The 24,091-nt window shown below is 42.2% G+C and overlaps 1 protein-coding gene across 1 annotated transcript in view; it reads right to left on the bottom strand.

Annotated features, from left to right (window-relative positions):
* The window catches only part of SPTBN5 (spectrin beta, non-erythrocytic 5), a 145,265-nt gene that overhangs the window by 42,465 nt on the left and 78,709 nt on the right, over positions 1–24,091 (bottom strand). The window contains exons 38-47 of the mRNA XM_043516834.1: positions 19,489–19,644; positions 18,650–18,841; positions 15,509–15,604; positions 12,973–13,091; positions 11,707–11,821; positions 10,348–10,461; positions 6,754–6,875; positions 5,512–5,674; positions 3,109–3,297; positions 1,701–1,778 (exon numbers count right to left, since the gene is read on the bottom strand). Coding sequence (XP_043372769.1) covers positions 1,701–1,778; positions 3,109–3,297; positions 5,512–5,674; positions 6,754–6,875; positions 10,348–10,461; positions 11,707–11,821; positions 12,973–13,091; positions 15,509–15,604; positions 18,650–18,841; positions 19,489–19,644 — 1,344 coding nt within the window. The remainder of the gene's footprint in view (positions 1–1,700; positions 1,779–3,108; positions 3,298–5,511; positions 5,675–6,753; positions 6,876–10,347; positions 10,462–11,706; positions 11,822–12,972; positions 13,092–15,508; positions 15,605–18,649; positions 18,842–19,488; positions 19,645–24,091) is intronic.

The raw sequence follows: 24,091 nt of genomic DNA, 5'->3' as shown, positions 1-24,091 counted from the left end.
CTCAGTGGGAGTCATACCACCCACCACATTCAGGACTCAGGAATTAAATGGTCATTACCCTTTCCTCACAAACTGGCCTGAAAATGTACTGGCCTTTGAATTTGAGACCATGGTCCCCTGGCCTTCAAGGATTTTCTACCCACCATGTGGGGGCAGCAGTTCAGGTTCTGTCTGCTTCAGTGCTGAGCAATCTGCTGGATGCTTGGTACAAGAGAGCTGACTGAGGTTTGGCAATATTGAGCTTTCTCCTGCCCTTGTAGGAAGCCACAGGACAGAAGACTCTAACATTTTAGTAGATTTGAGCTGCATTTAGTCATAATCTAATCTTGCAAGAAATATCTGCTGGAAGCACATAAATATGGGATGACAAGCTGGGATCAGGGTTAATGAGCAAATATGTCAGAGAGAGATTTAAACCAGAGCACCAGATTCAACCTATGAACTTTGAGAAAGCTCAGATCCAGATTTGAACTGGATGACTCAAGTCCAGTTTGATAAGAAGCATGGAAACTGAAGTCCCCTGAACTTTGTGATCCAAACTTCATGACTCAGATCTCTCTCTCTCTCTCTCTCTCTCTCGCATTTCTCTGGACTTCCTATGCAGAATCAGAGGTATCAAAATACTATAACTTTAGTCAGGCATGTTTCTCCCATTACTTCCAGCCTGGATGACACTAGATGACACTGGAAATCTCTTGAGGGAAGTTATCTTCATGAAATTTCTAGCCCTGTTTTCAGATCACAATGCAGCAGAGAAGTATCTAAATATCCAGACATTTATATGAATCTTTGGAGGCGTGTCCATCATCAGTAAATTCAGCAACATAACTGAAAGGCAGACAGGACTCAATAGGATATTTTCTGTGCATTCATGAGCTGAAAATGAATGGGAAATATATGGCTTCCTACAAATCCGTGGTATATTTCAATGGATGGTACTGCTCATGTGTACATCCACACTGAAACCCCAAGAGACAGACACCAGACACCAACACCGGACATATTCCATGTTATTTACACTGATGGATATGGAACAGGAGTACTTGTGGCACCTTAGAGACTAAAATTTATTTGAGCATAAGCTTTTGTGGGCTAAAACCCACTTCATCGGATACATGCAGTGGAAAATACAGTAGGAAGATATACACACACACACACACACACACACACACACACACACACACACACACACACACACACACACACACACACAGAGAACATGAAACAATGTGTGTTACCATACACATTATAATGAGAATGATCAGTTAAGGTGAGCTATTACCAGCAGGAGAGGGGAAAAAAAAAAAACAAAAAACCTTTCGTAGTGGTAATCAAGATGGGCCATTTGTAGTGATTATCAAGATGGATTATCATTGTAGTGATAATCAAGATGGATATGTTTTCCTGGGCCATATGTGACAGGTCACAAATGTAATTCCAGCTTCCATCTCTAACAGAGGTGGGTAGAATATTTCACTATATCTGATGTTGAAAGCCTGAGCCTTCTGTGTACAAAACAAATAAAAGAAACAGGATTCTGTATAAACAGCAAGATGCAGTGGGGACCTTCTCATGAGGAAGAGCTACATGGGGATTTCAAAAAGGCTCACAGGATGTCAGAGTATTTCACACCTTTCCCTATCTTCTCACTGATGTCTCCCTGCTCCAATGGAAAGGCTGTCATTATCCAGCTCACCTACCCCTAAATCCTCATTGGCCAAGAAGGCCTCTTTGCTGCTGAGCCAGCTCTCGTTCTGCTCCATATAGCCAATGAATTTCTGTTTAGGAGAGAAAAAGCAACCATGAGTTCAGTCTCTAGCCTGAAAAATAGGGATAATGCTCATCTGTAAAAATGGAGCTGGTAAATACTTACTTGCTTTAAAGGACTATTGTGAGGATTAATTAGCTACAATAGACCATGAACATGAACTTGAACATGAAAAGTGTACATAAACAGTGTATGTAAGTATACCATGTAAGTATTTAGCTATTATTAACAGAACTCTCTTGCTGGTATAAACAACTGCTTAGACTCGGGATAGTGGATTTTCTCATATGCAACAAAAATATTAGCGGCATATGTGCTAATGCTGCACTTCAGAATCTAATACCTTTATTCACAATGAATAGTGCCTTCCTCTGTGCGCAGTCCCACTGGAGTAAGGTATTACTCAGTTTGAGAAAAGGAATTAGAATCTGGTCCTAATTAAGTAGAATAAATTCTACCCTCGTGAGCTTCAGAGTACAGAACACTCTTTAGGATTCTGTAAACCGGCATTCGCTTGACATGTCCAAACCATCTGAGTCTTTTCTTACTAATCAACATTCCCATGAATGACTAGCAAGATTTAATACTTCCACATTTGTCACCCTTGTCTTGCCATATTTGAAGAATTTTATGCAAGCATCTGATATGAAAACTGTTTATTCTTTTGGTATGTTTGGCATAAGTCGTCCATGTTTCTGAGCTATATAGAAGTGTTGAAGCACTTGGACAGTATACTGATAAGCACCATAGAAAATCCCATGAGGAAATTAATCATTCTCTCTTCAGAGCAGGGTTTGAATGGTTTGCAGTAAATAAGGCCTAGAGCCACATATTGAACAATGAGGAGAAAACTAAATATTGAATAGCTGCTCATTCTTTGAGCACCAGCCATTCTGTGCACTATGGAGAAAAAAGTATCAAGTAATTAAACACTATATCATAATGCATATGGATCACTTGATGATTACCTGTTCTGTTCATTCCCTCTGAAGCACCTGGCATTGGCCAGTGATGGCAGACAGGATACTGGGATAAATGGACCTTTGGTCTGACCCAACATGGCCATTCTTATATGCACAAGGGGATCAAATTAAGGTTGAACTGGCAACCTTAATTCTGGCATTTCTAACTTTTGAGTGCTTGACTTTGCAATCTCAATAACATTCTTATAATATATTTTTTCTGTGTAGTAGATAAATGATACATTATCAGATGAGTATGCACACATATGTCCTCACCATCTGTGGCTAATTCCAAATTAAGTCTGCCCATTCTTTTCAAAATCCCTCTATGCACTGAGGAAGGTTAATTGATTCTACATTTTTTTGTTGATCACTTACCTGTAAGTCCTGGGCCTGAAACAGTTTTACATACTGCTCCTGCCATGCCTGGATCAGTTCATCCAAGGCTTGCTGCAATCTGGAGAGAGACTGATGGATCTCAGGGGTTGCATAATGACCAAAGTTGGCAAGTTTCTGACCAAAGCTGCAGAGTGAGTTGAATCTTTCCATTCGGGCTTCAATCTCCGCCTAAAGTTCATTAGAAAGATTGATGTCAAAGGTTTATGGAAAATGAACTATTCAGGATCTAGGTCTTTAAGGGAAGGAAATGGACTGTATTTTAACCTTCCAATACTAATATTTGTATAGAAAATCATTCATAGAATCATAGATCATAGATTTTAAGGTCAGAAGGGACCATTATGATCATCTAGTCTGACCTCCTGCACAACGCAGGCCACAGAATCTCACCCACCAACTGCTGTAACAAACCCCTAACCTATGTCTGAGCTATTGAAGTCCTCAACTCATGGTTTAAAGACTTCAAGATGCAGAGAATCCATCAGCAAGTGACCCGTGCCCCACACTGCAGAGGAAGGCGAAAAAACCCTATGGCCTCTGCCAATCTGCCCTGGAGGAAGATTCCTTCCCAACCCCAAATATGGCGATCAGCTAAATCCTGAGCATGTGGGCAAGACTCACCAGCCAGACACCCAGGAAAGAATTCTCTGTGTGTGAAAATGGTCTTAAAAGTTATGGTAGAGTTAAAGAGCAGGCTCAGGATCTCTCATCAATGGGCTTGTCTATGTTAGGATTTAAAGGTGTGCTAACATTTGATAGCAAACATGTTCTAACAGTCTTGCAGACATGCTATGTCACTGAAAGAGCAAGGGAAAGTCTAAACAAATAAACAAATGGAAAACAAATACCCTTATTTCTCCAAGAGAGATCGGTTCCCTGAAAATCAAGATGATGATTTGTTTGAGAACAGAATGGGAAATGTTTAGAATTAAATGGATGTGGATTTTTAATTTGCATAATATCATTCCTTTCTCTCATAAAGGGTGGCCCCTAGATGGCAAACTGTACTTGAGATTTCTCTTCCCGTCTCCTGCCAAATAAATTGACAGCAAATTATTGCATTACAGACACTGTTTAACCCTCTTTCTTGGTGTTAAAGTGAAACATGTTTAAACTTCTCTTCTAAAGTGAGAAAAAGGTAGTAATATGTGTAATGAATCCTTAAGTAGAAAATGTCATTTACTATGAGACCTATACATTTAATGTGGAAGTTACTATATAAACTATTTGAAAATAAAAGAATTGTTCAGCAAATACCATTGTGCACTCACTTTTTAGTAAGATGGACATGTAAAACATCACAGACAGTTGATGGAATATTAATCACCTGAAATTAACATTGCTGATTCTTAGATCCAACTTTTCCATCACTATTAGGCCTTGAGGGCATAGCTTTTAACTTTGTGTACATTAATAATTACAGTCAATTTTATGGTTGGAAATTTGGAATGTACAATAAACCTGTACTGCATTGTAAAATTATTAACATTGTTGGATAGTTTCTGACATGAGAGAAAACTGGCAGCACAGGGAGAATATCAGGGGTTTGTTATTAAATCCTGATCTGGAAGATTAATTAGGATTGTATTTTGTTAGTGCTGGGACCCACAGAGCCTGTGGACTTTTATTCATAACTTTCATTAATGTTTCTGGAAATATGCCTGTTCAGAAAGGTAACAAAATTGTAAAGGAAATCTGACAAGGTAGGGGGAATAGCATGATAAATAGTGATGGAACAGTTGGGATGGGGAAGAGGTAGTAACTGTATGATATTTATAGATCATAGCTTTGCAAAGTTAATTAGTGATCCCATTCCTAGTAGGAAACCTGCAAAGAAGGGGGACTAGGTGACTCAAGGAATTTGCACTGGGATAAGGAGGATTTCAGCTTGCCATCCCTGGAGAACAAAAAGTTACCACCTGCTGGCCATTCGGTGCCCTGTGTGAAATAAGCTGGTGATCTCAGTCCACTTCCCAGTGGATATCTGTCTGTATTGCAGAAATAACTCAAACAACTGGTGCTAACTGACACCCTTGTTAGCAGTTTCAGCAGAGTGGCCAAGGACTTGGAGACTGAAGCACCTCTTTATATCTAGAGGTGGACTCTCCAGTTCAGGATTAATGCACACCAATGGGTTTGTTTAGAGAAACACGAATGGGCACACAGCCCATGTAGTATCTGTTCAGGGGGTACACAGATGCCTTCAGTCTCCAAAGATGATATTCTGGCATCTTTCAGTTCTTTATTTTAAGAGAGAGGATGATCTGATACAGGGAGCATGTCCACTAGGGTCATGAGGTGTCCTGCAGTGAGTAATTCCAATCACAGTACCCTGGAAAGGTTCTCCAGGGGATACAATTATAAGCAATGATCATTACTTGCCTTTCTCTCACAGTGCTCCTCAATCATGCTATCTGCCTCAGCTGGGCTTTTGGGAAGGCCCCCTGCTTCCATTAAGCCTCTGATTTTTTGTATCCAATCTAGCAGCTCCTTTAGCTCCAAGTTAAACTTCTGCAACTGGTAGGAAGCTGCCAACTTTTCCCTCCTGCCACATGAAGGACAATTATGCATTAGCCAATACACCGTCTGTCTACTTCCTTTCCCTGCACAGCCCCTCCTCCTGCACCATTCTCTACAACAGTGGCTCTCAACCTTTCCAAACTGCTGTATTCCTTTCAGGAGTCTGATTTATCTTGTGTACTCCCAAGTTTCACCTCAACTAAAAATACTTGTTTACAAAATCAGACATAAAAATACAAAAGTGTCACAGCAAGCTATTACTGAAAAATTGCTTATGTTCTCATTTTTACCATATCATTTTAAAATAAATCAATTGGAATATAAATATTGTACTGACATTTCAGTGTATAGTAAGTATATAGAGCAGTAAAAACAAGTCATTGTCTCTATGAAATTTTAGTTTGTACTGACTTCGCTAGTGGTTTTTATGTAGCCTGCTGTAAAATCAGGCAAAAATCTTTGTAAGTTGATGTACCCCCTGGGAGACCTCTCTGTACCTCCAGGGGTATGTGTACCCCTGGTTGAGATCTACTATGCTACAAAGCTCGTGCTGGGAGAAGCTGAGGCTGCGATCATTTGTAAGCTTCAAGTCATCCAGCATTCCCATACAACTCCTTATAGTGCTGCTGTTAAGCTGAGCTCACAGTAGCTGCAAACTGCATTGGAATCACCATGATGACATTATTTCTTCAGTGATTCCTCATGAGAAGCCAGAACTGGAGCAACTATAAAATCTTTCACAGCCACTCCCTTAAGTGATGATTCCTGCTCAGAGCCAACCTTTGCATTTTTGGATGGGCCTGAGAAACAATCTTTTGTCCCACCCAGACATAACTGCTGCTCACAGTGATCTCACCAGAGCTGGTCAGAAGAGTTGGGGGAATTTAGAAAGATTATTTTTGGGATAAACCACAGTCTTACTGGACTCATTTTACATAAAAAAAAATATGTTTGTGGAACTTAAATTCGATTAAACTAACCACATTCTACTGCAGAAGTCCCCAGAGAACTTTGGTGGCCCATGGCAATTGCTTTCAGGGCCCCAAGGAGCAGCTCTGTTTCTGTTGACAGAGATTCAGATAGTAACCTGGTAGAAGGCTTTACCTTTGTTTGGCCTGCCCCTGGAGTCGTAGCCAGTTGTCTTTCATCTCTCTTTGCTTTGTACTCAGTTTGTCAGTTATAGATGGATTCCTCTTGCAAAGGCAGAAAGATTCCAACTCCAGTGTCTGAGGAGAGATTTATAATGGACTACATTTACTCAGATTAATTATTGTATTGGTTCCTATGAGCTAGCCTTTCCACTCAATCGCTTGGAGGAAAGGCATGCAGCTTATTTTAAGGGCCCAGTTTTCAAACATGGGTGCCAAAATTGTGGCAACAAATTATACACAGGCAGTTGTTGCATGCAGACTCCACATTTTTGTTCGCAAATAATCATCCAAATGCACAAACCAAGTAACTCTATGCTATTTTTCACATACATGTCAATTGACACTTACAGATGCTGTTTTTCTGTGTGTGTGAGAACATTTATTGACACCACTTAGGTGCTGATGTTTGAACATTTCACACTTAAGTAACAAGGATGCTTTCTCCTCTATATGCAGTGTTGTTGTAGCTGTATCAGTCCCAAGATATTAGAGAGACAAGGTGGGCGAGGTCATATATTTTATTGGACCAGCTTCTGTTAGTGAGAGAGACAAGCGTCTCTGCTTTATTGGGATGTACACCATTGGCATGAGAGGTGGCTAAAACAGGAGTTCTTCTTGTCCGTTCATACTGGTGACTTGAATGAGAAGTGATGGCAGCTACAAATGAGGCAAAGGAACCTCACAGTGTAGGGGCATCAAACTAATAAAAACAAATGCTGGTAGATAATTGGCTGTAGATTACAGGTTTTAATTTATATTCCAAAAACAAAACAAAATCTACAGAACCTCTAATTCTCCCTAATGACTCATGGTGCACCGCTGAATTTTGCGGTTCAGAGAGCATGTGAAAAAACAAACCACCAGGATACTGCCTTAAACAACTGTACAGCAGAACATCACTAATCTGCACAAATGGGAGCAGGCCCATTGTGGATGAATGCAGTTTGAGTCCTAGATTGTGCTATGAATGAGGTGCACCAGCAGCTAATTCCTAGCTCTGTTTCAGGCATCAGTGACTGCCAGGAAGTAACGTGATGCACTCCCACTGGCCTGATGGGAACATGATGTTACTGACAGTGGCTTGACCTTCAGCACAGGATCAGAAGCTCATTTGTCTCTGCTTCAGTAAACTGTGGTCCCAAAACATCATTTTCAATGTGGGCTTGTGATTTACTTAAGTGCTATTAATGAAGTTCTACTGGCATTATTTAACACAGCCTGGCCAAATTGCCCAGGATCACCATCTGGATCCCTCACCCTCCACCATAAAGATGAAATGAAAAATATATATTTATAAATAGTGAAAAATGTAGACGGAAGAATGTTACTTGCCCATCAAGAAAACATATTTGTCTCTGGTGACCAGAATTTTGCCAGGCTGATTTAATCCATAAGGGAGAGAGAGAGAGAGAGAGAGAGAGAGAGAGAGAGTGTGTGTGTGTGTGTGTGTGTGTGTAGAATCATCAGAAAAGATACTCATCCCACATTAAATTTACTGCAGGACATGACTAATCGTATGTGTGGAATAGACAATAAATATATTGGATTGTCACTAATAATCAGCTTTTTTATATTCTGAAAATTAACCAGTGGGGTATTATTTTATGAATTTATCACATGTTCTCTATCTTTGCATTTTTTTTTTCTGAAGAAAGCTGAGATAAATTTGTGGCCTCCAAACATGCATTCAAAATAGGCAATTATCCTTAAATCTCCAGTTGGTAATTAAATTGGGAACACTAGCTCATGTGACCTGCGTGACTATCTGGGAATCTCTCTACAATTTATGAAGTTATCTTTACCAGGCTGCAAACTCCATTTTGAACGTGCAGCCTTTTCCCTTCTCTGTCGCCTATTTGCCTCTATGTTGAGTTGGAATTCCAAAGACTGGTAGCAAAAGAATAGCAAGAAAGAGTTGTTGAAGTGAAGTGAAGTGCTCTTCCGTTGAAGGGGAACTGCTCTAAACCACAGGATGGCTCTGAATGAAGCTTAGAAAGGGAGAAGATGCCTTGGCAATGAAGTCACCTGGCAGAGATCTCGGTGACCGGGGGAAGCTGGCAAAAATGTTGCCTGACAAAAGGGTCTAAGTGCAGGGCCAGATTTACAACCGACGTGACCCTAGGCACAGCATCTTCAGCACGCCCCTCCCCACCCCCCGCCCACAGCTGCCCTTTGTGTTGTACACAGTTTTAGAGAGGTAAGGAGCCCCTAGAACGCCGGTGCCCTTAGTCATGTGCCTACTGTGCCAAATCCGGCCCTGGCTAGGAGTTATACATTGGGAGGAGCTGATTTATTTGGGTCTTTGCCCATTTTGTATCCAGCTAGAGAGGAAAGAAAAGCAACCCAGCATACAGGGATCTGCATGAAGGAGGGGGCCCTGCTTGCTTTCCTGAGCCCAGATGGTTCCCCAAGGACTCCCAAGGGAAGGGTGAGGTAGGGAGGGTCATTGCAATTAGGATGTTTGTCATGTTCTATACATGACGTATACTCTCCTGTGCTTTACACGATTAAGTGAAAGAGCAACCGACTCTGGCAAAGCGTCTCTCTGTATCAAATGCTTTTCAATTACTTACTAGCTTCCAGAGAGACTCAAATGGTAAATCAGCAGGCTCACACCTTTTGGTGGGGTTCTGGGAGAGGGTGTGTTTAAGTGTATGGGAGTCTGAATGTTTGCCCTGTACCCAAAGGGGCTAAGAAGCTGGACAGTTGTTTCCCACTCTCAGAAAGGGGTGCCAGATAGGTCTCTGTCTCACGAGTGTGCCTAGGGACCCTAATGTTGGGCCAGTGTCTTGACCCTGTTTAGGCCCAGAAACTTAAAATATTCAGGGATTCAAGAACCCAGAGCCTTGAATTCCCCTTACAACTGCCTTGTGGATGGCCAGGATGGGGTACAGACTGGATCTGTGACAACCTGTGCTACTGCCTTTGAAGTTGGAACAGAGTCCTGATACCTCATTTGGATGCTCATATTAGCCCTTAGTCATGTAAAGGTCAATTTTGCAAGTGTACAAGCTGCTTAGAGCATTAAAATGTGACTTTGGACATTCTGTTTAGGGGACTACACTTGGAAATTGTGCCCATTGTGTTTTTCCACTTTTTAGAACAGAAATGGACACAAATTTTTGGTTTAGTCCATTGCTGATATAGAAGCCAAGTTGCAAAGATGTGATAGGGATCTGGATCCATACTTTCCACAAGTTCAGGGAAGGTCCAATCCAGCACTGAGATGTGGAACCATCTCCAAATAAGAGAAACATAATACGCTAAAAACATACGTTCCCTTCCTTCTCAGCTTTAGTACTTCAGAAGGGTGGGCATTTCATATGACAAATTGAGGGGATCACAAAGGAACTACAATCATTCATTATAAAGAAATCTGCTCTGAGGACCTTGGAGTTGTCTATCTGCTATGATCCCTTCCCAGTTCATCTTGTACTAAGCCTCTCTGAAGGAGCTCATCAAGCATTTTAGCATAGACCAAGAAACAAAAACAGAGCATTGTTTTAGCAGCCCCACTTTGTAACCCTCTACCCTCCCAGCCTCTGACCTCCATTTTGGACTTGATGACACTGATTTCCCTCTCCGTTTCCTCATGTCGTCGCATCAGGTTTGCCACACTCTCCACGTCTTTCCCATAATCCAATGCTTGTATCAGTGCACTCTTGGGGAGTAGGGCAGAAGGAGAAAAACGACAGGATCATATCTCAGTTCCTTCAAATGTTTCCTCTCTCCTTCTCTCTTATCCCCGTCCTAAATTTCAACAATGCAATGATCGTGACAACTCTCTGTGCCACTTATGGAGGTAGAACAAGAGTTCAGAACTCCTTGACCAGTTCCAACCCTGCTTGATTTGGTGTGTAACTGCATGCTTGTGTATAAACACAAAAGCACGAGAGAGACTTTCTATTTGCTTCATCCCTTCCAGTCTATTTTTCCATAAACCATAATGCTAATAGCCAAAGACAACTACAGGTGGGACTTTATCATACATAAAATTGCAATGTAAGTGCATTTTGTGAAAATTTGAGGGAATTTTTGAGTCCTCAAAATTTTGCCAGAAGTGACATTTTGGAGACTCAAGAAGAACATGAATTAATTGGCAAAAATTGTTATGGAAAATTTTACAACAAGTTGTTTACCAAGTTTAACAAGTACTACTGTATGTGTGTCTGCTGATATATAAAGTTATATATGAATGATATAAAATCATACTTGTGAAATAATAATACTTAGTCCTTATATAGCATTTTTCTTTCGTAGATTTCAAAGCAAAAAGCAATGAGGGGTATTATTTTCCTCATTTGTAAACTGAGAATACTGAGGCAAAGAGAGAGATTAAGTGACTTGCTCAAGGCCACACATTGAGTCAATGGTACAGCAAGGAATAGAACCCTGAATCTCTTGACTTAGTCTAGTATCTTATCCACTGCACCTTGCTATGTCCCTTTTAAAGTATCCAATCACCTCCTGAATGTCTAGGCATCAAGCTAAAAAGTCCCAGTCAATCTATATTTCAGTATTAACTGAAAAACGTTTATTTCTGACTCTAATCTGGAATTTTTGACAATTACTATCAATACCTTCAAACTAGAAGTCTTCATTATATTTGCCTGCATTTCAGTCTTTCTACAGACTCTTATTCACAGGAAACCCCAGGGATAGCGAAGCAGTATATTACTCTGGCTGAGTTTGCTCCATGATTTACAGGTTGGTTAAAGAGGTTTTGCCATTCCTATTTTGCACAGAGGCTATTATAATAGATCACCTCTTAATGCTCATTCTCTCTATAATAATTGGACGGATGGGAGTTTATCCACTTTTACAGGGTGCACACTTATCTTCAAGATGAAGTGATTTTTCTAAGTGGGTTAAACCCCTTCAATTAACACAATCATGAGCAGCTCACCTTCTCACTAATTCTCTCCGTGATGTCATCAATTTCTCTGATTAAGGCATGGATCTCCAGGGCTCCCTCCAGCTTCCTCCTGTATGTATTTAGGTTACCATGGAAACTGGTCCACCTTTTATTGAAAGACAGGTTCAGGGGAGAGCATGAATATTAGATCCTCCACAGCTGCAGCTAGATCGCATTCAAATATGGGATTTCTGAGATTCCTCATCCATGGACTCCTTCTTCCCACAGCAGCCCAGATACATCTCATAGGTAAAGAATTAATGTGTCAGAAAGTGACTGTTCTAGGATTTTTTAGAGTGTAGGTGAAGGGATCTCAGATGAGGATAAGAGGGTGTTCCCAGTACTGGGGAGGGACTCTTGCATGGAACAAGTCCTAACCCAACTGCCAGAAACCCTCAACGAGCCCATACACCCAGTCTCCATGCTGCTCATTCTCAATTTAGCCACTGGGCTGTGAAACAGCAGAAGTGGGACAAGTTGGCCAGAAATATAGGTTTTCAGGGGGTTGGGATGGAACTAGTTTGGAGCCAGACAGGGTCAGATTGAGGACAGCAGATGGTGGCCACAGGGAGAAAACAAGGAGAAAAATGAGAATCTATTGTGAGGAGAGAGAGTCTGCTGTGGGGTCAGCAGCTTGGAGAAGAGCTAGAAAACCTGCTTTAGGGCAGATATTAAACAGAGACAATTTGACAAAATGTTAGTGGGAATGAGGTATGGAGTTGTTCTGTTAAATATAGAGGTCAGGCTGGGTATCCAAGGCTGGCTCCACAACCTGTATCTCCAGGATTCTATTACCCTGATAATTCAAGCTATGCTCATCCCAGCCACGAGATTCTACAATAGCAGGAAGGGAGCAAGACATCCTTTTAAAACTTCACCTGGGCAACCCAATGACCAATTGGAAGTACTCTAAGCTATCATGCACAGGAGCAGGATTTGATTGTGGGGAAAGCATGTTCATCTCCAAGGTTGGAAAGATGAATTTTGCTTTGCTGAATGGGAAACCCTTCTGGCCAATCGAAGTGATGCATTGATAGTCACTACAGAAGCTTTATTGGCTAGAGGTGGAAGCTAGCATTTTGTAGGTCATACTTGTGGAACAGGGTGCTTAAACGGAGAAAATTTGCGTATGTATCCCCAGCCTTTGTACAGCCCAGCCCAGCCTAGCAGAAGCCTACCCTTCCCTTCCTGCCATGAAACCATTAGAACAGCTTTGACTGAACTTTCCAGCATCCAGAACCTGGAATGTATACTCACTTTTCATTGAGCTGCTTCCGGCGCTGATATATTGTCTTCACCTCTTCCTTGTTCTGTCTTTCCAGTTTCATGGCCAGGGCATTGATGGTTTTGATGTGAGCATCATCCACTGTCATTTCCTATGAGGCCAGAACAAGAAAATATCATTTGTGTGCCCCAAATGCCCATCATTGTGCCGGCTGCACAGAAGATCTCAGATCCAAACACTCTTCCCTGATACAGCACTCTTGTATCAGTCTTAGATAAAGATGGAGTGGGGATAAGGAGGGACATCATTATGAAACCAACAATGGTAAAAGTTCTATACAAAGACCTTAAGGGCTTCTTATCTAATCAGGGTGGAAACAGCTGTCAAACAAATCACCCCATTCTCTTTTAAAAATATAATTCTACCTTAAATTGTATACATCTTTTATTCTGCTTGCTTCCCACATAATACACTATGGAAAGGATAATATTTGCACATAAACTCATTATCTGAGCTATACCACATTAAGGCTATTCTTCTGAAGCACGACCTGCAGCCAGTTCTCAACAGTACATGGCACTGAATGCAAAATAGAGGCATTCCAACACTCAAAAATATCAAATGTTGCAATAAGTCCAGTAAATCACATACTCATCAGGGAGACATTAATCATGGTCTAGCAGAGGCACATCGGCAGGATGCCAACACTCGGATAATAGAAGTATTGATTCCATCTGCATTTTATATATGCTACGTACATACCACTGTGCATATTTCTAAATGTACTCTGCTATAATACACAGCTGGAAAGTGAACACACTGAAAGCATTCTACATTGAATATAATCCATCTGATCCAGCAGAAACTATTCTAATGAATCAGAACCCCACCTCTCCTATGCTGGAGGTTGGGAACTGACCCAACTGCCAGAAACCCTGAATAAATATATACACCCCATCTCCGTACTGCTAATTCTCAGTCCAGCCACTGGGCTGTAAACCAGCAGGAGTGGGAGGTGTACAGGCAGCTCAGGCTGGGGATCATTGCTCCTAGGATGATTACTCACCCTAATCCCAGGTTTGCCTGGCAAGTAACCCTATGAGATTGGTGAAGAATCACTGGCTAAAAGGGTGTAAGCAGATAGCCCAGGCCTAGCCTCTCTCTGCTTGTGCCACTGTGTTAGTGTTATGACTGAGCACTTGTTATGAGGGTGATCATCACAGCATCTACAATGCCAGCCTCTTGGAAATGTCTATGGAGCAGTGCAGGAGAAATGCCTATGATAGGAATTCTCTGCTACCTAACACAGAAACTAGGCACATGACCCACTTAAGAGCTATCTCATTTATAGATAGATAAAGTGAGATTTTCCCTATCCAGACTCCCAGAGTGACTTGAGGATTATATTGTTCCTCCCTTCCCACCTCCCCACCACCTAACTCTTCTTCTTATTGGCTTCCACCACCTGAATCAGCCTCTTTGTACTGTCCCTTAGACACTAGCTCTACAGGTGAGGGCTGAAGGGCCAATGAAGGGTTTTTTTGAACTCTTCTGGCCTCACTTCATTGATATCTGAAGTGTGACAGTTTTGGTTCTCTGCCTAGATGCAACATTACTGCATTCTCATAGGGACTCTGGAAATGGGAGGCACTGGACAGGAAAGCCCAGAATTTCTCTCCAGGCCCCAGGCATCTCAGGGCTCTCCCTGTATGCATAGTATGAGCTTCTCCTTCTGCCATTAGGGGTCAGAAAGGGAAGATGTGAGATGCTCTGACAGAGTTTGACAGCAATATGGGGAAGGACATAGGGACTGTGGGCAGATAATGCTACAGGAAACTCCCACAGAGAGACCTAATATTTCCCCCTCCAGATCTTAATTAGGTTTCCCAGGCTAGCACGTCAGCAATGCAATGCAATGCAGGTATTCTTTCTTGAATGTACACTGAAACCTATTTGCCTGTGCCGAAATTAGCACACCAATTGGGGTGTGAGAAAGCCGGCTGCAGTTTCTCACCATGGACGATAGTTCAGAAATCTCAGCAAAGAAAGCTGAACCAGGCAGCTAGTGCGCTGTTGCTCCACAGCAGACCTCTTTTTGGAGGTTCGGTTCATGAAGGTCTGGAATGTGTTACAGGTTCCAAACCAACCCAAGTTGAACCTCACCTGAAACTACCAAGATACCTGATCTGAGGTGGAACACACTGAGTTTTTCATAGTTTCTATCCAAAAGTGTAACCCCTTTGAAGCTCACTCCAAATCTAGCCCAGGATCACTCAAAAGAGTTTCAGGTTTGAAATGCAATCTGAAGTTTCAGATTTCACTGTGATCATTTGTAAAGCTCTGTTAAGATGTCATCAGGCATTTGATGTAGTGATGCAAGGGAAGAGGATAATAGCTATTCTAACAGCTTGTGAACTGGCAAATCCCTCTACACTTCTTTCTGTTCTTCCTTCCCCTAAGGAAAATGAAATAGCTTCAAGTGACTGTGATGTGCTTCTGTGTTGAAAAGCTGGCTTTTGGTTTAAGCCATACTAGGCATAGGGGACTAGGCATGGAAATTTCTCTTACCCCTGATGCTGCTCCTCGGAACTCATTCAGCTTTTTCATGAGCTGCAGGCAGTGTTCGTAGTCATTCCCCATATCACCAATATTAATCATCACTTCCTGGGGAAAGGGAAAACAGTTAGGTGGATATTCAACTAACCATGGAACTTGCTTCAGGCCCGGAATGCAAGCAGCCAGCATTTCCTATGGATTTTCCTTTTCCTGATAAGTCAAAAGTGATTTCACTCATCCCATAACCATACGCTCCAGGAACACAATATCCTTTGTGATGGAGATTTTGTACATGAGGGCTCAATAATGTTTTAAGTGGAAGTTTTCTGTGTTCCTGAGTATCATATCCCACTTTTTGCTGCTCACCCACGCGTCTTGACTACTGAATGTCCTGGCACAGTGCACAATATGCCATTACTTGCAGAAACTGATACAAGGAATAGAGATTGGATTTCCCAGATCTAAAAGATGTGTTTTGTTACTGAGATCAAGTAGTGGAGCCCTCACTTTGAAACCCGAATACAATTCTCTATTTATTTTTCTCCCCCTAAAGTGGATTTTAGGGTTCATAAAAATGAAGTACTTCCATAAGTAACAGGTTTCAGAGTAGCAGCCGTGTTAGTCTGTATTCGCAAAAAGAAAAGGAGTACTTGTGGCACCTTAGAGACTAACAAATTTATTAGAGCATAAGCTTTCGTGAGCTACAGCTCACTTCATCGGATGCATTTGGTGGAAAAAACAGAGGAGAGATTTATATATACACACACACACACAGAGAACATGAAACAATGGGTTTATCATACACACTGTAAGGAGAGTGATCACTTAAGATAAGCCATCACCAGCAGCAGGGGGGGGAAAGGAGGAAAACCTTTCATGGTGACAAGCAAGGTAGGCTAATTCCAGCAGTTAACAAGAATATCAGAGGAACAGTGGGGGGTGGGGTGGGAGGGAGAAATACCATGGGGAAATAGTTTTACTTTGTGCAATGACTCATCCATTCCCAGTCTCTATTCAAGCCTAAGTTAATTGTATCCAGTTTGCAAATTAATTCCAATTCAGCAGTCTCTCATTGGAGTCTGTTTTTGAAGCTTTTTTGTTGAAGTATAGCCACTCTTAGGTCTGTGATTGAGTGACCAGAGAGATTGAAGTGTTCTCCAACTGGTTTTTGAATGTTATAATTCTTGACGTCTGATTTGTGTCCATTCATTCTTTTACGTAGAGACTGTCCAGTTTGGCCAATGTACATGGCAGAGGGGCATTGCTGGCACATGATGGCATATATCACATTGGTAGATGCGCAGGTGAACGAGCCTCTGATAGTGTGGCTGATGTGATTAGGCCCTATGATGGTATCCCCTGAATAGATATGTGGACAGAGTTGGCAACGGGCTTTGTTGCAAGGATAGGTTCCTGGGTTAGTGGTTCTGTTGTGTGGTGTGTGCTTGCTGGTGAATATTTGCTTCAGATTGGGGGGCTGTCTGTAAGCAAGGACTGGCCTGTCTCCCAAGATCTGTGAGAGTGATGGGTCGTCCTTCAGGATAGGTTGTAGATCCTTGATGATGCGCTGGAGAGGTATTCAGGGGATACCATCATAGGGCCTAATCACATCAGCCACACTATCAGAGGCTCGTTCACCTGCGCATCTACCAATGTGATATATGTCATCATGTGCCAGCAATGCCCCTCTGCCATGTACATTGGCCAAACTGGACAGTCTTTACGTAAAAGAATGAATGGACACAAATCAGATGTCAAGAATTATAACATTCAAAAACCAGTTGGAGAACACTTCAATCTCCCTGGTCACTCAATCACAGACCTCAGAGTGGCTATACTTCAACAAAAAAGCTTCAAAAACAGACTCCAACGAGAGACTGCTGAATTGGAATTAATTTGCAAACTGGATACAATTAACTTAGGCTTGAATAGAGACTGGGAATGGATGAGTCATTACACAAAGTAAAACTATTTCCCCATGGTATTTCTCCCTCCCACCCCACCCCCCACTGTTCCTCTGATATTCTTGTTAACTGCTGGAATCAGCCTACCTTGCTTGTCACCATGAAAGGTTTTCCTCCTTTCCCCCCCCTGCTGCTGGTGATGGCTTATCTTAAGTGATCACTCTCCTTACAGTGTGTATGATAAACCCATTGTTTCATGTTCTCTGTGTGTGTGTGTATATATAAATCTCTCCTCTGTTTTCCACCAAATGCATCCGATGAAGTGAGCTGTAGCTCACAAAAGCTTATGCTCTAATAAATTTGTTAGTCTCTAAGGTTCCACAAGTACTCCTTTTCTTTTTCCATAAGTAAGTAAGTGCTAGAGGATGGGGCAGCGGGGGATGGTGTTTTCTCTCATACCACTCTCTAAGTACATTTTAAATCATGACCTGCAAACCCTTGGACCTTTCCTGTAGTCCTAGCCCCCAGCTCTGAAAATGCATTTCATTTCATTTCTAGAAACCCCCTTTCTACCGGGCTTAGGGGCTTCTATTGAGCAGAGACTGACAAATGATGTTAAATTTTGTATAGTTTTGTGATGTAGACAGATGTTCAGAGAATATGGTGAGGTCACCCCCTAACTCATTTGCACTTATCACATACTTGTGCATTAATCCATTGCACCACTTAGTATGAACTTCCCATCTTTAACAGCATGGGCCCTATTAGTGAAATATGACTACTGACCTCCGAATCAAGGCCCTACATGTGTCTCATTGGACAAGGTGACTGGTTTTTCATTCTTATAAGAAAAAATGTCTCAGATTTAATACACAATTTAGTGAATTTAGGATTTCAGGTGCTTAGGGTAGGCTCTATTCTTTTTTCATATATCTGTTTCAGAGGAGATGTAAAAGCAGAGCCCTGAACCCTTTGGTCTCTATAGATCCCATGAATGTGAATGAATAGGGATGTTAATACTGGTGTCCTAGGCAAATTCCAGCTCTGGCATGGAAACATATCAGAACGTTTTAACAATTGCTGTGATATTCCCTATATACAATCTATAAAGCCTTTAAAGTCCCCCAGGACAAAAGACACAATGTAAATGTCCTGAAAGGTGATATCATCATCAAATGTTCATTACTAAAAACCATATATATAGCACCATGGGCTTGCTTGCCCCAGTTAAAGAATAGAGTCCATGTACCTTCTCCCTGATCCAGGCCTCCACTTGGTCCACTTTCTGCAGAAACTCCAGGAAGTCCCGAATGTCCTCCAGCATCTTTCCATGAGCAGCAACAGCCCACTTCAGCTTCTCCCAGTGCTTCTGGAGCATACGGGTCCTACGACAGATCTCCCCTGATTTTGGGTGGTTCTGTGACACCAGGGCTTCCCCCTTCTTCATGTCAGAAAGGCAGAATTAGAAAGGAAGTTTACCATTAACAGAAGGGTTACATGATCTTTCTAGGGGGACCTCCTTCTCCCCACCCCCAACAAAACTCCACTACAAGAGCCCTCAAACTGTGAATACAGCCATTATTTTCAATAACTGGTAGGACAGTCTGCACTATTCTGATGCAGTCAAGAACATTAGGCTTGAACATTCCATGGGCAAGGTGAAATTCAGAGGTTGGGAGCAAAAGGGAGGGTATTTCAGACAAACATCTTCCAGATGATGATTCACTCACTCTCAGGAAGATGATTCAGACACGGTATGACATTTTCTTTTCTAGATCAGGAAGTTTCAGTACTAGCAGGGGAAGGCAGTGGCTCCTTCCCATGTAAGGAATACAGAAACAGAGAAGTCCCTTGGAAACCATACATGGACAATTAATGGGACTCCCACACCTTGAATTAGTGACATTCCAGGCACCCCTATGAAATACCACCAGGATTCTTGACACACAGAAAGGGATGGTCTCTGGTTCAGATGGAGAACTGACACAATGCTGGGGAATATTTAATACTCACTTTGAGCTCCTTCCCCCCTTCTTCTGCAGAATGAACCTGCAATAGCAGCAGATAGTAGCAGAGTGTCGGAGTTACCTTGTTAACAGCTGTGATGATCTCCTCATTAGCCAGAATCTCAGCCTCAAAGACCTGATGTTTCTGCAGCAGCTTCATTTTGTCCTGAAGGTTGCTGTGGTCTCGGATGGAAGGGTCCTCCAGCTTTTGCATGCGCTCATTGATCCAATCCTCTGCCTGCAACCAAGGGGAGCAGCAGAATTAACATAACACCCAGAAGCTGTCTCTTCTCTCCCAATCTCAGAGCCTCCTCCCAAGGCACAATGTGGTTCTGTGAAATGGCACGTGCCTGGAGGAGGTAGATTTCCAATTACTGGTAATAACAAAAGTGACCTTCTGATTTCGGAACTGTCCAGCTGAAAGGGAGTGAAAATAATTCTATCAAATGATAAGGGGAAAATATTGACAATAGCTTGGATACTATTGTTATTGTATCTCAAGTTATAAGTGAGTTTAGATGCAAATCTATGGTGACGCTTGCTCATTCACACAGATCTAACATGTTGGTCATGTTTGGGGCCAGAGAGGAATTTTATCCCAAGATTACTGCCAGGGATTTTTTCCCCTCTCCTGGATCGCTGGGCAATGATCTTTCAACAAAATTGAGAGAGCATGCCACACAGAACCTATTTCCTGGTATTGTGGGGTGTGCACTTGTTCTTTTCCATCTGCTTCTCTACCTCCATCAAACAGCCGATCTCCTAGAAATCCTTGCTTCCCTTTATGAGCCTCTGAATGAATACAAGGACAGAAAATTGAGATCATTTTTGTGTGTCTCAAAACACATCGTCTGTTGCCTTTGGGGGACTGCACTGACTGTATATGGGACTCAGAAGCTGGGTTAATTACCAGTTTGAATCAGTCTTTCAGCCACTGAAATTCTGTACACAGAAACAGCCTTCATCTGTTTTTTCCTTCCACAAGCTGTTTTTTCCTCCCATAAGCACATGTTGGGATTCAAAAAATAAACTTGGTATCAAAGTTGTCAAGGGCAGCAAACTGTCCTCTGTGACTTTCATTACTAATGCACTCCCTGCTCGCAAGCTAAGGCCTTCTCCCATTACGCAGACACACATTAATACTCAAAGGACTCTTAACTGTCTCTCTTCTCTTTAAAAGGAGAGTCTTATCTGAACAGTAAGACTGGGCAGCCAATAGATCTTTTCTGGTAACTCACCATAGGGTCTCTTTCACACTTTCTAATATTAAACCCAGGGCATGGTGACACTATCTTTAACAGGGTCACTGCCACACTCTACCGGCAGACCTGATACAATAGCTTTCCTCCTATCATTCTATCAAGTGACTTAGACAGTCCCCAGGCTTCAGCAGAAGGAGCAGTCAGCAGGATCTAGATAATGAGGAGGACATTCAGGGTATATAGCAAAGCTGACCTATTTTCCCAAGATCTCTCTAGGAAGTGGGTTTTGACAGGGATGATGAGTGAAATCCTGGCTCCATCGAGGTGAGTGGCAAAACTCCCATTAGGACCTAGGTTTCACTCAGTGGAGAGAGATGGGAATGGCCTGATTTCTGGTGGGTGCTGGTTGTTTTTTTAAATTCTATACAGCCTCTATTTAGAAACATTTATTTTTAAACGTATTTGTGCTCAGAACTCAGGGTGAGCACACTTGGCAACTGAAATACATTATTAAGCACAGTACTTAGCATTTATATAGTGCTGCATGAATTCCAGGCACTGTATAAATATTAACGAATTAATCCTCCCAACGCCTTTGTGAGATAGATGGATAAGTATGTTATTCCCTTTACAGATGGAGAAAGAGAGAAAAGTGAAGTGACTCTGCCAAGGCCACATGATTGAATTGGCAGAGCCAGGATCAAAAGTCAGGACCTCCTGACTTTCAGCCTTGTGATCATTCCCTCAGACTAAAGTAAATACATTCCTAATCAGCAGCTTCCGTTTTTTCCCAGATGATTAAGGATGTGATGTACAGTTTGTGACATACTGGAGACCTCACTACCACTGGATGCTCAAATAGCTATGGTAGCAAAAAATACCCACTACCAACTGCAGCAGAAGACTGTGCCCCATTCTGTGATCCATGTGCATGTTCTCCAGACTTCAGGATTGCAATTCCTGTCTAGGAATGAAGCCACATACCCTGAAAATGTTCAGGCTGCTGCATTTTGCACCAGCTGTTCTTAAACAGACCATATGACTCCAGTACTCTGCTTTCTGTACCATCTTCCCAATAAATAGAGAATCCAGTTCTCTCTCCTGATATTCAAAGTTCTCCATGTGATTAGCCTGAGTTATCTGAGATTTTGCTTCTCCCCCATGGCTATAACTGCTACCTTCCACTGGAACAATGATTCTATCAACCAATGGGGATAGCTTGTGACTGCAGGAGATAGGATTTTCACAGGAACTGGACCTAGACTATGGAACTTACTTTCACAAGAAATAAGAATAATTGCTGTTGGCACACAATGAATCACCACTGCGTTGGCACACAGGGTTAGATCCTGCTCTAAGATATACAGGTGTGTCAGTCAGGGGAGCAGGGAGAGCTTCTTTCCACAGCACAAGAGCAGAGAAGGATTATAATTTAATACTCAGGGGGCACTGAGGGGTAGACATATTCCTAAACCAGCTGGTGGACTGCATCCACAACTAGTATTGCCAATCCCCCATCCAGGCAGCAGGTTTGTGGCCATCTGCCTCATTAACCTGGGATACCCTGTGCCTTTTGAAAATTGCAGCAGTGTGCAATTCCCTCAGTCCAACCCATGGACTCCTGCTCTGCCAGGAGTATTTGTGGGGCAGAGGATGCATCAAGCCAGAATTCCAGCTACCATGCTCACTACTGACCAGGTCAGGATTTGGCTCGTTACCTATTGACAAATGCAAGGATAGCATTTGGCTATTTAATAAGGTCTTGCTAGAATACATTTTAAAAAGAGGATGGACTTTGAAAAAGTTTTTTCCGACCGTGAATTCAAACACTGCCAGGGAAGAGGGACCTGCTGAAATACTGAACTGCTTAGTGTTAGGGGGGAGGGATGCCCGCACAGGCTGTTTGTACAAATGGAATCTTAAATACTGTTTTAAAAAACTCCTGTCTGTAATATAAAGAATAAAGTGCAGGTTGTGGGCAGCAGCTATCCAGCTGGCATTTGCTTTTGGTAACAGTCTGGGCTTGAAATACGTTAGCTTAGTGCAGGGCAGCGTTTGGGGTGTCTGAACCTCTCTGCTTTTTCTTTCCACTGCCGAGGAGCGTTTCAAGAGAGGCCACAACAGGTGCATCTGCAAACCCAATAACAGTGTGTGCAAATGCCCCTGTCAGCTCCCGTGTGTGTGATGTTTGTGCCAGCGTGACGGATGCTGGCACATTTTTCAGGCACGCACTTTGGGCTGCCCTTTGGAAATGTGACCTGGGATGTCTTCCCAATAGTGATGTCAGCAGCAGCAACAACTCTATTACAAAGCTAAGTCCAGAACAGGAGAAACAAATAGAACTGGAATCATTTTACAGAGATGGTCCTAAAGCAGCTAAAGAGCTGCTCTAACTTATGACACTGGCATAAAGTTCCTAAGTGACCTTACACCAGTGGAGGATAGGCATAGCTCTGCTTGGCTTCACCATGCTCTCTTCCTCCCCACATCCGTCCCACCTAGGAATGCCCATTTCCTCCTTCTATGCCAGAGAGAAGGGAGCAAGGGGCATAGAAGGCAATTATTTCACCTTTGCCATTTTTACCCTAGTGAAGAGTTCCCCTGTGTGCAAAGTGGCTGTAAATGGACAAGAGAATCCAACCTTAGAAACCATGTCACAATCATGGTGCAATGACCACCACCTTTATTAAAATAATTTCCTCTTCAGATGTTTAGAAACACAGGTGTTGCTATACCTGGCTAGACCTTTGATCAAGCTAGTCTCTTGCAGTGGCCAGTGCCTGATGTTTCAGAGGGATGTAATTCCCCCCTCCTGCCATAAATCATTCTTACTGTAATGATAGTAGGAATTTTGAAGTAGGAACCAAAGTTGCCCATAGTGTTGTACGGGGAATCATTGTACGTAGTGAGCCTTATCAGCAGAAGCACATTGCACTCGGAGCTAGGCAGGCAAGCCAGCAGCACCTATCCGTACAGATCTCAGCAACAAATAAAGTGTTTACTGTACTTAAAAAGTCTTTTCTTTTATTATAATAGCAAGTTGGCAGCAGCTATTATATGGTATCAGAAAACACTAGAAGAAAGAAAAGAGTAGAAGAAAACTGAAAAGAAACGGACCAACTAAAGCCTCCAGGAAAGTTAGCGTTTGAAGAAAATGGAGAAAGTGGAAGGAAGGATTAGAGCTGGACATCATTGCAAGTGGCATGGACAAGAACAATGAACGGCTGCAAACAGCATTATTTCTTTCTGCGGCAGGTGAAGAAAACAGAGGAATATTTAATACTTTTCAATGCAATGATGTAGCAGATAAAGAAACAAAACCCAGATCATACAGAATATGTTTAAGGCATACTGTGCACCGCAAAGAAATATGTATGGGAGTCACCATTTTTTCACCAGAAATCAGATGGATGGGAAAGTATAGAGCAATACGTAACTGATTTAAAACTGGCAGTACAATTGTAGAGAACTGTGAGAGTCACT

The sequence above is a fragment of the Dermochelys coriacea genome, chromosome 6 (genome assembly GCF_009764565.3).
Source record: "Dermochelys coriacea isolate rDerCor1 chromosome 6, rDerCor1.pri.v4, whole genome shotgun sequence".
Lineage (NCBI taxonomy): Eukaryota > Metazoa > Chordata > Testudines > Dermochelyidae > Dermochelys > Dermochelys coriacea.
This window is presented reverse-complemented; position numbering and strand designations above follow the sequence as displayed.